General features: G+C 42.8%; 1 protein-coding gene and 1 pseudogene across 2 annotated transcripts in view; one reads left to right on the forward strand and one right to left on the reverse strand.

Moving 5' to 3' along the window:
* The first annotated feature begins 2,940 nt into the window (after positions 1-2,940).
* Positions 2,941-13,245, forward strand: part of LOC144691718 (vesicle transport protein SFT2B-like) — a 33,682-nt gene continuing 23,377 nt past the window's right edge. For both annotated transcript variants that reach the window (XM_078560100.1, XM_078560101.1), the window contains exon 1: positions 2,941-3,082. In XM_078560100.1, the coding sequence (XP_078416226.1) occupies positions 3,017-3,082 (66 nt within the window). In that variant the 5' untranslated portion in view covers positions 2,941-3,016. The remainder of the gene's footprint in view (positions 3,083-13,245) is intronic.
* Positions 3,585-3,703, reverse strand: LOC144692067 (5S ribosomal RNA; annotated as a pseudogene).

Genomic DNA, 13,245 nt, shown 5'->3' on the forward strand with positions numbered 1-13,245 from the left:
GCTGGTTGTTTTTTTTTATGGAAAGGGGGATGTTTGGAGAAGTGCCTTTATGCAATGTGGCCATAGGCTTGTCATATTCATGTGACCTCTGATGTCATTCTTGGTGTATAAAGGCTTGAGAGCAGAAGCTATTTTGTCCACCACTTGGAGCACAACCTGTAGTCATGCAGCAATGCAAGGACAGTGCAGCCCATGGCCATCAAGATCATCATGGCCCTCAATTTCTATGCTAGCAGATCCTTCCATGTGGATGCAGACAATCTTACAACAAGAACAACTCATTTATATTGTGCCTTTAACATTAACAACATGTCGCAAGGTGTTTCATAGGAGCATTACAAAATAAAGTATGACACATACTTTACCACATAATGAGATATTAGGACAGATGACCAAAACCTTGGTCAAAGAGGTAGGGTCTGACGCGTTTCTTAAAGGAGGAAAGTGAGGTGGAGCGGCAAAGAGGTTTAGGGATGTAATTCTAGAGCTCAGGCCCTAGGCAGCTGAAGGCACAGCCAGCAATGTTGGAACAAGTTAAAATCAGGAATGCTCAAGAGTTAGAAGAATTAGAAGAACACAGATATCTTGAGGGTTGTGGGGTTGGAGGAGATTGTAGAGATAGGGAGGTACAAAGTCTTGGAGGATTTGAAAACAGAAATGAGAATTTTAAAATCAAGGTGTTGCTTGATCCGGAGCCAGTGTAGGTCAACGAGCATAACTTGGTGTGAGGTAAACATGAGCAGCAGAGTTTTGGGTGACCTCAGGTTTACAGAAGGTACAATGTGGGAGACCAGCCAGGACAGCATTGGAATAGTCAAGTCTAGAGGTCATGAAGGCATAGATGAGGGTTTCAGCATCAGCTGAGCTGAGGCAGGGGCAAAGTTGGATGATATTATGGAGGTGGAAATAGGCTGTCTTCGAGTGATGGCGCAAGTACAAGGCTGATAGTTCATCTTGAGGTCGAATGTGACATCAATGTTGTGAACAGACTGGCTTAATCTCAACTGTTGTCAGGGAGAGGGGTGGAGCTAGTAACTAGGTTTGGAATTTGATGCATGAACCAAAAACAACAGCTTCAGATAGCAAACATCTCCTAGTTCACAGTCCATTGTTGTATAAGGGAAGTGAAGAGGCTCTGTACAGAAGCAGAAGGGGGACTGCATCGGCTTCTCCCTTACCAGAGGGAAGCAGGGGGAGCATAAATGCCTCTGAACAAGGGCAATTAGAGGTGGGCAATAAATGCTGGCCTAGGCAGTGACACCCACACCCCATGAATGAATTTTAAAAAAAGCACATGTCCAGGCTAATGAGACTTACAATGATGCAGGATTAAAGGATTGCACACACATGGCTCTGCACCCCAACATGTTATTGCAACTGTAACCGCTCCACCAATATGCAGTGGGTGTGCAACCATGCCCAGACAATCTTTCTGATGAATGCTTGCTGTCCTAGCAACAGCCACAATGCATTTACCCTGTGCCAGTCAGCTGTACCAACTATCTTTAGCCCACCACAAAGAACCAGAGGCTGTTGGCTAGGTGACAAGGGTTACTCACTTCATACCATGTACCTCCACCAGCCTTGCATATATTTGCACGGCGTGCATACACTGAGAGCCATGCAGCAACCAGAAACATCAATGAGCAAACCATCAGCATCTGAAAAAATGGTTCCACTGCCTGGGTTACTTGACAGGGGCCCTCCTGTACTCACCTGAGATTGTCTCCAAGTTTGTGGAGAGCTACTGCATGATCCACAATCTTGTTTTCATAGACACAGCTCTTGCCACAATGCCTTCAGAGGGCTTCTTGGGAGGAGGGGGAGGAGGAAAAGAAGGAGGGCCTGGGAATCCTTCACTCCAGACAAGCTATCTGTGAGCAGATACTCAGGCTCTGCTTCCCCTGAGATCACACCCAACATCACATCTCTCCATAATTCCCCATCATTCATGCCATCTGCTATGTATCATCACAGCACCCTCTTGGCCAAAACCCTTGAATAAAAGCCATCCAAAAAAAAATTGCAAAACAACTTTATGCCCATGGGTGGCTTCCCAGCTAAAGAAACTTCTAGTACAACAGCTGCAGGTGCAAATCCATGACCGACTGTTAGATGATAAATGCAATATCAGTGGCAGGTGACACTTCACCTGGCATTTAGTCAGAATGTCATGTGATCAAAATTGCAGGAATGCCTCCAACCTGATTTAACAATGGTACAGTCATTAGCAGCATATTTTACATTAAATGAGAATAGATGGAGAGACTGGATGATAGAGTGTGGTATTGGAGGAGTGGAGAGGCCAGGACAGATGAGGGTGCCGTCCGGTGCAGTGCAAGTGAGGGTGCAGTACGGGAGAGTGGAAAGACCAGGGCAGGTGAGGGTGTAGTACAGTTGAGAGTGCAGCTGAGGAGTGGAGAGGCCAGGACAGGTGAGAGTGCAGTATAGGAGGAGTGGATAGACCAGGAGAGGTGAGGGTACAGTAAAGGTGAGAATGCAGTACAGGAAGAGTAGAGAGACCAGAACAGGTGAGGGTGCGGTCCAGGAGGAGTGGAGAGACTGGGACAGGTGAGAGCACAGTATAGGAGGAGTGAAGAGACCAGGAGTGGTGAGGGTGCAGTACAGGAGGGTGGAGACCAAGACAGGTGAGAGTGCAGTATAGGAGGAGTGAAGAGACCAGGACAGGTGAGAGTGCAGTGCAGGTGACAGTGCAGTACAAGAGGAGTGGAGCGGCCAGGACAGGTGAGGATGCAATATAGGAGGAAGAAAGACCAGTACAGGTGAGAATCCAGTACCAGAAGAGCGGAGAGGTCAGGACGAGTGAGAATGCAGTTCAGGGGGAGGAGACCAGGACAGGTGAGTCCGTGTCAATACTGCAGATGTCCTCCAGAGGGCGGCGTCTGCAGGAAGAGCCGTACGCATGCGCCAGTAGCAAAAGCGCCTGCGCATTGGTGCCGGGGTGTGTGTGTGTTTTGGGTGTTTATTGAGCTGGCGGAGGCAGAGACGCAGAAACATGGACAAACTGAAAAAAGTGTTGAACGGTAGCGACTCGAACGAGGATGGAGGCCCCCTGAGTGAGGTCAGCCCGGGGGACACCCTCCCTGTTGAGTGAGGTTACACTAGGATTACGGAGCTGGGGCAACATTAGGCCAGGGAGCCAGAGGAGGAAGGATATCAGGGACTGTAACTGGGGGTAAAGTTGGTCAAAGCCCTGGGCGAAGACAGGAGGGGGATTGTGCAGAGCCGGGACTGCTGCTGGGTGTGTTACATACAGTGCCTTCCAACCTCTGGTGTTTCAGTTGCAATGAGGAATCTCCCTTTGAACCTTTCAGCCTTTTGTCCCAGAAGAAATCGATAAGCATTCTCTGGACTTTTGTGCCAAAATCCAGGGTGGGGGTGGTGGGGGTCAAAGTGACCAGCCTGTTGTGCAACATAGCGGCAACCAGCTGGTTTATGACCAGCACTCGACCCCGGTAAGACAGCATTCGGAGCAGTCCTGTCCAGCGCCGCAGCTGAGTGGTGACTTTGGCCTCCAGCTCCTACCGGTTTGCCGGCCAGGATTCCTCAGCAGGGCAGAGGTGGACCTACTGCGCCTGGTATTCCCAGGTGGTCTCCCACCCAAGTACTAACCAGGCCTGAGTCTGCTTCGCTTCTGAGATCAGATGAGATGGAGTGTTTTCAAACTAGCATGGCCATAGACTAAGCCTACTGCACCTTGTATTCCCAGGCAGTCTCCCATCCAAGCACCTAACCAGACCTGAGTCTGCTTGGCTTCTGAGATAAGACGAGATCGGGCGTTTTCAAACTAGTATGGCTGGTTTTCAGTGTAACTGTCAAATGCCAGGCTCGGTACTTATGAACCAAGTGTAAAGGAACAGCCAAGGGTTGTAATCATAATAAGTTGATTTGTAATTGTGTACCAGCTTCCATTTATACAGCAGCTTTAATGTAATAAAACATCCCAAGATGTTTCACAGAGCCATTATCAGCCAGAGTTTGACACACAGCCATATAAAGAAATATTAAGACATTGACCAAAAGCTTCATCAAAGAGGCAGGTTTTAAAGGGTGTCTTAAAGGGGGTAGAGAGATAGAGAAGTTTTATGAGGGAATTCTAGTGCTTCGGGCCTATGCAGCTAAAGTGACAGAAATTGGAAAAGTACAAGTGGTCAGAATTGGAGGATCGGAAAGATCTTTTTAGGATTAGGTTGGGGGAGGTTGGAGTTAGGGTGGCATGAGCCATGGAGGGATTTGAATACAAGGATGAGAATTTTAAATTTGAGACAGTGCTGGGCTGGGAGCCAGTGTAGGTCAGTGAGCACTGTGGTGAAGGGCAAGCAGGATTTAGTGAGAGTTAAGAGATGGGCAGCAGAGTTTTGGATGAGCTGAAGTTTATGGAGGGTGGAAGGTGAAGGGTTTGTCTGGAGAGTATTGAAGTTTGGAGATAATAAAAACATGGATGAATGTTTCAGCTGTAGATGGGCTGAGTTAGGAGTGAACGTGGGCAATATAATACAGATGGAAGTAGGTTGGCTTGCTGACGGAAAGGATATGGGGTTGGAAGTTCAGTTTAGGTTGAACTATGATGTCAAGGTTGCGAAGTGTGTTTTAGCCTCAAACCTGCGGCCGATGAGGAGGATTGAGTCAGTGGCTAGAGGAGCTATAATCAGGACCGTGGAATGCGATTTATGCCTCCTTGGGGAGGGGGTGGTGGGGGTGAATTCAAAATGAAACTGTGGGAACATTGAGTGGTAAATCAAAGGAGCATCTTCCTTGAGAGATGGTTAACATTGATTCAAATGCAAATGAGATTGATTTCAAAAATGTTATTTAGTCCGACAATCCTTGTTGCTAGACAAATTTGCCAGAAATATGCTCTAGGGACGGTACTCAAAGTTCCTATGGAGTAATCCTGTTTAGTATTGTACTTTGTGTTGTATCTCTACAGCTGCTATGTGTTATCTTGTGTGTTTAACCTGAACACACAAGTCTGGCATCTTGGTATTTACTATCTTTCAGAGAAAACAAGAGATTGATGGTGGAATCCCATATGATGCCTAATACTATAGCTTAGGGCTAGTTGCAGCACTAAGCTGTATGTGCCATACATAAGGGTAAAGGTTCATAGTTGAGTTCATTGACTCAGTCTGCTTATTGAAGTTGCCTATCTGCAGTGAACCTGAATTTAAACATGTTGGCAGAAGGCCTCATGGTGTTAGCAAGGTCTTTGGCCTGACTAGCAAATTCTCAGAGCTTTGTTGCAACTGCACACATACAATTCCTGGCCACACGCTGTTATTCCAATATTTTTTATGGCCTTCAAAATCACTTTACAGTTTAAATGGGGCCAATTTGAAAACCAAACACTGAATCATATCATGGAACAGCTACTACTGGAATTTTTTTTTTGTCCATCCTTTTAACTTTTTGTCCGTGTGACCTTCACAACATATTATTTACGTACTGTTCAAAATTCTTTTGAGGTTTTGTTCAAATGTTTTATGCAAACATGGATGAGCTTGTGATTCATACTGAATTTTACATTTGTGAAATTTAATAAACAGTATAGCAGCTATAGATGTGTATGTGATTTCTATACTTAATGTTTTTATTAAAAAATAAGAATATCAATTTTGGGGCTGATATAATATGAGAGAATAATTTACACTGATACTTCTGTTGGTCAGGGTTGTATTATAAATGTGAATACTGCTACTTCCTGTTTTCTTTGGATGGTGTGCTTTTTTAATCTAGGCCAGTGTTGCAGTTCTGCTTGGCCTTCTCTGGTACCTTAGTTATATTGTATTCATGGATGTGGAAGCCTTATGGAATAGGAATATATGGCATTATGGGTTAATGCCTGAAGAAATTAAATCTTTAAACTTCTTACACAGACCCCAAGCTGAAGGCATATTTCAAATATCTATTTGGGATTGTCTGGCCTTGTTTTTATTCCGTTTTGTACGATTTCAGAATTACAGTCAAACTCTCTTCCTGTTTGATGCACAGTTTCCCTGAGTTCCCTCCTCTGAGGTTGACAGGACATTCAACCATGTCCTTTCCACTTCACGCATTTTTGCTGTCATCCCTTCCCTCTCTCCCAGAACAAGCTCGGTTCTGTTGTCCTCACCTTCCACCTCACCAGCTTCCTTATTCAATGGATCACCCTCAGCCATTGCTGCCACCACCAAATATCTCTTCCTCTGCTCTCCCCCCTTCCCTTTCAACATTCCCTCTGCAATACACTGATTCACTTCTTTATCACCCACAACAGCTCCTCCCTTCCCTCATTTCTTTGGACAGCAACCTTTGATGATTCTGCAATTTCCATTCAAACCTCCTCTGGACCCATCTTTGTTTCTTTATTCATCCCACAGACATCATCTTTTGCCTAGCAACATCGTCCCTTTTGTAATTTAATCTCTCCTATCTTTCACCTTATCACAGACTTTTCATTTTGTTCTCTTAGTCTTCCCTTCCCTCTGCACTTGCTTAAAACTTGTTACATCTCTAACTTTTTCCAGTTCTGATGGAAGGTTATTAACCTGAAACATTAACTCTGTTTCTCCCTCCACAGATATTGCCAGACCTGCTGAGTATTTCCAGCACTTTCTGTCTTTATTTTGGGTTAATATTTGTTTTTATCTTCAGCAGAGCCTTGATCTATGCCTAGCTTGCCCCTATTTCTCTTTTGCATCCATGCTGTTTTCTGCCATCTCCCCTCTGGAGATTTCGTTTCTGTGAATGGTTTTGGTCTTTGGCGTGTTCAAAAATGCTTCTAAAGAATCTCATTGTTCTTTCAAAGTTGCCTCTGCCCACCTGCAACAGGAGGTCTATAGGTATAGATTCACAGGCTACCTCAAATTCAATTTATTTTAGTTTTTTCTCAACTTAAGAATTTGCAACTGTTAAACCACCTGTAACAAAAGTAATGTTAAAAGATCGTGAATGCCTTTGTCTCACCTTAGCCTGTAGTCTTGTTGGAGCAGATGTTAGTAAAACATATTGGAATGTCCAGTACTCTGCCTAAATGTCCTAGCATTTATGAGGGAATCACTTTGACATGAGTCTTTTGGAATTTCAGATGATGCACCTTACCAACCTTCCTTATCAATAAGATCATAAGAAATAGGAGCAGGAGTGGGTCATTCGGCCCATTGAACCTGCTCTGCCATTCATTAAGCTCATAGCTGATTGTGGCCTTAACTTCACTTTCCTGTAAGCCCCCATAACCCTTGACTCCCTTGTAGATCAAAAATCTGTTTAGCTCAGCCTTAGATATATTCAATGATCCAGCCTCTACTATTCTCTGTGGAAGAGAATTCCAAAGACTAATGAGACTCAGCCAGAAAAAAATAATGAGACTCAGCCAGAAAAATCCTCCTCATCTCCATCTTAAATGGGAGACCCTATATTTTTATACTGTGTACCTTGGCTCTAGATTCCCCCATGAGTGGAAACATCCTCTCAGCATCTACCCTGTCAAGCCCCCTCAAAAACTTCTATGTTTCAATAAGATCACCTCTCATTCTTCTAAACTCGAGTGGATACAGGCTCAACCTGCTCAACCTTTTGCTCATAAGATAACCCCATCATCCCAGGAATTAACCGAATGAGCCTTCTCTGAATTGCTTCCAATGCAAGTATGTACCTCCTTAAGTGAGGCAACTAAAACTGTACTCTAGGTGCAGTTTCACCAATGCCTTGTATATATGTAACAAGAGTTCTTTTATAGTCCATCCCCTTTGCAATAAAGGCCAACATTCCATTTACCATCCTAATTACTTGCTGTGCTAGTATGCTAACTTTTTGTGATTTATGTACAAGTACACCCAGATCACTTTGTACTGTAGCATTCTGCATATCTCTCCATTTATACGTGTCTAAAATAATCTATGTAATTAATAGTCTATCGAATTCTTATAAAGGAGGACCGCCAACTGACTTTGAGTTATCGCCATTAGTAATTTGACTGCTTGAGCTATAGTTAATTCCAGGGGTGTCAACCACTTGGGAATCTTCAGTTAGATAACACTTGTGTTGGAATGCCCAAAACCACTTGGGAATCTTCAGTTAGATAACACTTGTGTTGGAATGCCCAAGGGAATCTCAAACTGCTGATGTTTTGAAGCCTCCTGGATGCTTTTCCCAGATGAATACTAAGTTACCTCTATATTCTTTTGACAGCACTCTGAGTAAAGCGTAGAGTGTGTTAATCTTTTCAATGGATGCCCTTCCTTTCTGACCTTCAGAACTACTGCTAAAGTATCTGGCTAAACTGTCATCAAAGATTACCACAATACATTCAAATTGTAATGAAACGGGCCTTATTTGTATAAATCTTCTTCTGAATAGTGGGTAGGTACATGAGTCAGAAATCATGATATTTGTGTAAAAGCAATAGAATGGAAATCTTATTTACTTTCATATGTTACTGCAAGATGGATTTTTAGTCATTGACAACACATCGGCAGAAAGCACTTGTTTTTACTGTCACAACTTTTTTATTTCTTTCCCTAAATATTGTTGGACTATGAATGACTAAGAATATAAAGCAATATACTAATCCTGTAAACTTTTTAAATGAGTATGCATTTCATTAATCGTTAGTGCTTTTGCTCAGCTTAGTTTATTTTCTGGTCAGTAAATTTGCTCCTGCAGAGGAGGCTTTAACAAGTTTTTCTATCACCTACAATTGGAATGTCCACTCGTTGATAAAGTAAAACTTTCTCAGTCATCTTGGGGTTTGATGTATCTTTGTGTTGAAACAAAATTGGTGAGAACCATCTTAAAAGATTCTTGTGCAAGTGATTGCAAAATTTAAGAGTTCTTTCAGGAAGTAAGAATTGTGTAGAAAAAGGAAATGCATTGGATGTTGTGTGAAATGGTTTGTTAAAGTGCCACATGTGGTATCAAGGAGGAATGCAGTCGCATGATTATGAACTTGGCTAAAGGACAAAACAGGTGGCAAGTGGATGGAGGAATGTAAGCAGTGATGTTCCTTAGTGATTGGTTTAGAAGTATTGTGTGTTTTTGCTTTTTTCTCTTTCTTTCATGCTAAATATAAATTTGGGTATAGATACACACTGTTAATTTGTAGTTATAAAAATAAGGTTAGATGGAACATCGATTGTAGTCGGAGAACTTTGACAGGTTAGTGGATTGGGCAGATAGATATTGGATGAAATTTAATGTAGAGAAACCTGAAATGATTTCTGGGTAGAAGAATAAGTGGAGGAAAGACAGGTACAAATCCAGTTACCTGAAAACTGGACGTTTTTTCCAGTGCCCCAGCAAACCTTGACCCCCCCCCCCCACCCAACCCAGCTCGAACTGATCCCTGCCCAACCCGACCCCAAGGGATGTGAGGAGCTGTAGTTTAGCGGTTGTTTAACTGCTCCGTTGCAGCAAGTTAATTTAAAATGTGGTTTAATTTCTGGTATTGGAATTGTTGAAATTGCCTATTAACGGTGTTGATTTCATACTAGGGAATGAGCTTGCTGGAGATAAAGTTCTGCGTCTCCAGTGATGTCAGACAAGTCCAATAGAACGGTAAAAGTTGAAAATGTATCAAATACATCAAGTGAGATACAGAAACCTGTGACTGTACTCCTACTGTGAAAATTACAGTTCCAGCCAAAGATGTGTCAAAGACGCAAAAGCTCTGACTTCTGAGATTAAAAAGGCACTGGAACCTCAGCCTTACAACAGAGTTATAGGCAGTTGGAAATGAATTGAAGCTGTCTGAATTAAAACAAAAATAAAACTATCTGGAAAAACTCAGCAGGTCTGACAGCATCTGCGGAGAAGAATACAGTTAACGTTTCGAGCCCATATGACTCTTCAACAGAACTAAGGGAAAATAGAATAATTAAGCCTGCAAGCAGACCCTAAGTAGCAGGTGTCAAAGCAGAACAGAGCAGCAGCATTCCAGCTGTTGGAGAAACAAAGGAAGACAATGCTTTAAAACAAAATGACTTGGCTGTAATTAATGGTGAAACTGTGAAACTTCAAGGAAGAATTTGAGTTCTGGGACGTAAATTAAAGTTTCAGGATGATGAAGCTGTTGTGAGAGAGGAATTGAGCAAAGTCTGTTCTGATTAGGAAAAGAATTTAAAGTAATTTATGAACTGGCTAGAAAAGAGTATCAGGATTTTTTGACTGATTATTGATGTGATCTTAAGGAAATTCTTAAAACAGCAAAGGAGAACCATAATCCTGCATTTAAAAGGGGGAGAAGAATTCAGTTGTTTGGCTGGCTGAGACTTTCTTTAACCGAACTGGACAATAAAAACCTACAGTCGTGAAAGAGAATAGAGATCTGGTGTTAAAACCTGAACAAAGTGGTTCACAGACTGGCATAGGTGCAATAGGCAAATGGTTTCTTTCTATTCTTAGCGTTCTATGATTCTAGCTGAAATTAGACTGAACAAAATAATATGGAAATTCACCAATTATAAAATTGCTGTATAAAGATAATATTGAAAATGGAAGACTTTTTAAAGAAAAAGTAGCTAGAGATATTTTGAACCATTTATGAAAAGACATTATAAACTGCATGGACAGTGAAACATTTTGCAGAGGGCAGTATAGTTTTCTCAATTAATTTGCATTTTGATTGTGTATGGAAGACATTTTACCTGTAAAATGCAAAGCTTCATGAGTACTGCTAGCCACCTCTTAAGCATTTATTAACCATTTGACCATTGACCATTCTCATATTGCACAGCATTGTTTGGAAAATAACTCATATGTTTAGCGAAAAACTTTTTTCAGTTCAATAAAATAGTCCCCCACTTGTCAAAATGTTTAAACTGTTGGGCATGAGCACAGAAGACCTTCAGCATAAGCAGTCAAAACTGTAAAGTTGATGAGAGCTGGGTAATGCCTATTGGAAATGAGTCTAAAGGTTTTTGGGATATGTGCGGGCAAATGATCAAACACTCTGTGGAATATGATAGTTCCAAGAACTGTGGAAAACCAAGTTTAAATAGTGAAGTAAATATATTGTTGTGGAGCATTAATCAACTATTTTTGGGATCACAGAGAAATTTAAAGGAACTCTCAGGTAGTTGAATATGTGGGGTATAGTCTCTAGTACTCCATGTGGTTCGATGGGCCAAGTGGAATTTTCATATTCAGTGCATTCTTCTGGGCAAAACTACATTATTTGCTACTCACTTGGAGCCTTTTTTGTCACTGAAAAGGGGAGAGCCTTACTGGGCCGCAAGGATCAAATGCTGAAAGGAAGAACTGAAGCATAAGATTTTTATTGCTTTCATGCTGGTGTGTTGGTTTGGTTTTTAAATGACTAGGCTGGCGAGTTAGCTTACCTCAAGTAAGTTTGAGTAGAATGTTTCAGTGCTGGCATAATATGGAATATCACATCGATGAGAGTACTTTTACAGAAATTTAACAATGCTGAATTGACAATTAGTCAAAAAGAAAAGGGAAGCATTCGTAAGGGCTAGAAGGCTGGGAATAGATGAAGCCCGTGGAGAATACAAAGAAGGTAGGAAGAAACTTAAGCAAGGAGTCAGGAGGGCTAAAAGGGGTCATGAAAAGTCATTGGCAACCAGGATTAAGGAAAATCCCAAGGCCTTTTATACATATGTAAAAAGCAAGAGGGTAGCCAGGGAAAGGGTAGGCCCACTCAGGGACAGAGGTGGGAATCTGTGTGTGGAGCCAGAAGAAATGGGAGAGATACTAAATGAATACTTCTCATCAGTTTTCACCAAAGAGAAGGACTTAGCGGTCGATTTGTCTAGGGAAGAGTGTGTAGATAGCCTGGATCATGTTGAGATCAAAAAAGAGGTGTTAAGCAGCTTGAAGAATATTAAGGTGGATAAGTCCCCAGGGCCAGATGGGATCTACCCCAGAGTACTGAGGGAGGCAAGGGAGGAGATTGCTGGGGCCTTGACAGAAATCTTTGTATCCTCACTGGCTACGGGTGAGGTCCCAGAGGACTGGAGAATGGCCAATGTTGTTCCATTGTTTAAGAAGGGTAGCAGGGATAATCCAGCATATTACAGGCCGGTGAGCCTTACGTCAGTGGTAGGGAAATTATTGGAGAAGGTTCTTCGTGCCAGGATTTACTACCATTTGGAAGCAACTGGGTGTATTAGTGAGAGGCAGCATGGTTTTGTGAAGGGGAGGTCGTGTCTCACTAACTTGATCGAGTTTTTCGAGGAAGTGACAAAGATGATTGACGATGGAAGGGCAGTGGATTTCAGTAAGGCCTTTGACAAGGTCCCTCATGGCAGACTTGTACAGAAGGTAAAGTCGCATGGGATCAGAGGTGAGCTGGCAAGATGGATATAGAATTGGCTTGGTCATAGAAGACAGAGGGTAGAGGTGGAAGGGTGCTTTTCTGAATGGAGAACTGTGACTAGTGGAGTTCCGCAGGGATCAGTGCTGGGACCTTTGCTGTTTGTGGTATACATAAATGATTTGGAGGAAAATGTAACTGGGCTAATTAGTAAGTTTGCAGACGACACCAAGGTTGGAGGAGTTGCAGATAGTGAAGAGGATTGTCAAAGGATACAACGGGATATAGATCGGTTGGGGACTTGGGTGGAAAAATGGCAGATGGAGTTTAATCCGGACAAATGCGAGGTAATGCATTTTGGAAGGTCTAATACAGGCAGGAATTACACAGTAAACGGCAGAACCCTTAAGTGCATCGACGGGCAGAGGGATCTGGGTGTACAGGTCCACAGGTCACTGAAAGTGGCAACGCAGGTGGATAAGGTAGTCAGGAAGGCATATGGCATGCTTGCCTTCATTGGCAGGGGTATTGAGTATAAAAGCTGGGAAGTCATGCTTCAGCTGTATAGAACCTTGGTTAGGCCACACTTGGAATATTGCGTGCAATTCTGGTCACCACATTACCAGAAGGATATGGAGGCATTGGACAGGGTGCAGAGGAGGTTTACTAGGATGCTGCCTGGTCTGAAGGTTATTAGCTATGAGGAGAGGTTGGAGAAACTCGGATTGTTCTCACTAGAGCGACGGAGATTGAGGGGCGACTTGATAGAAGTTTACAAAATTATGAGTGGCATGGACAGAGTAGATAGTCAGAAGGTTTTTCCCAGGGTGGAAGAGTCAATTACTAGGCGACATAGGTTTAAGGTGAGAGGAGAAAACTATAGAGGAGATGTGCGGGGCAAGTTTTTGACGCAAAGGGTAGTGAGTGTCTGGAATTTGCTGCCAGAGGAGGTGGTGGAAGCAGGTACGATAGTG

Source organism: Cetorhinus maximus, chromosome 16, assembly GCF_964194155.1.
Source record: "Cetorhinus maximus chromosome 16, sCetMax3.hap1.1, whole genome shotgun sequence".
Lineage (NCBI taxonomy): Eukaryota > Metazoa > Chordata > Chondrichthyes > Lamniformes > Cetorhinidae > Cetorhinus > Cetorhinus maximus.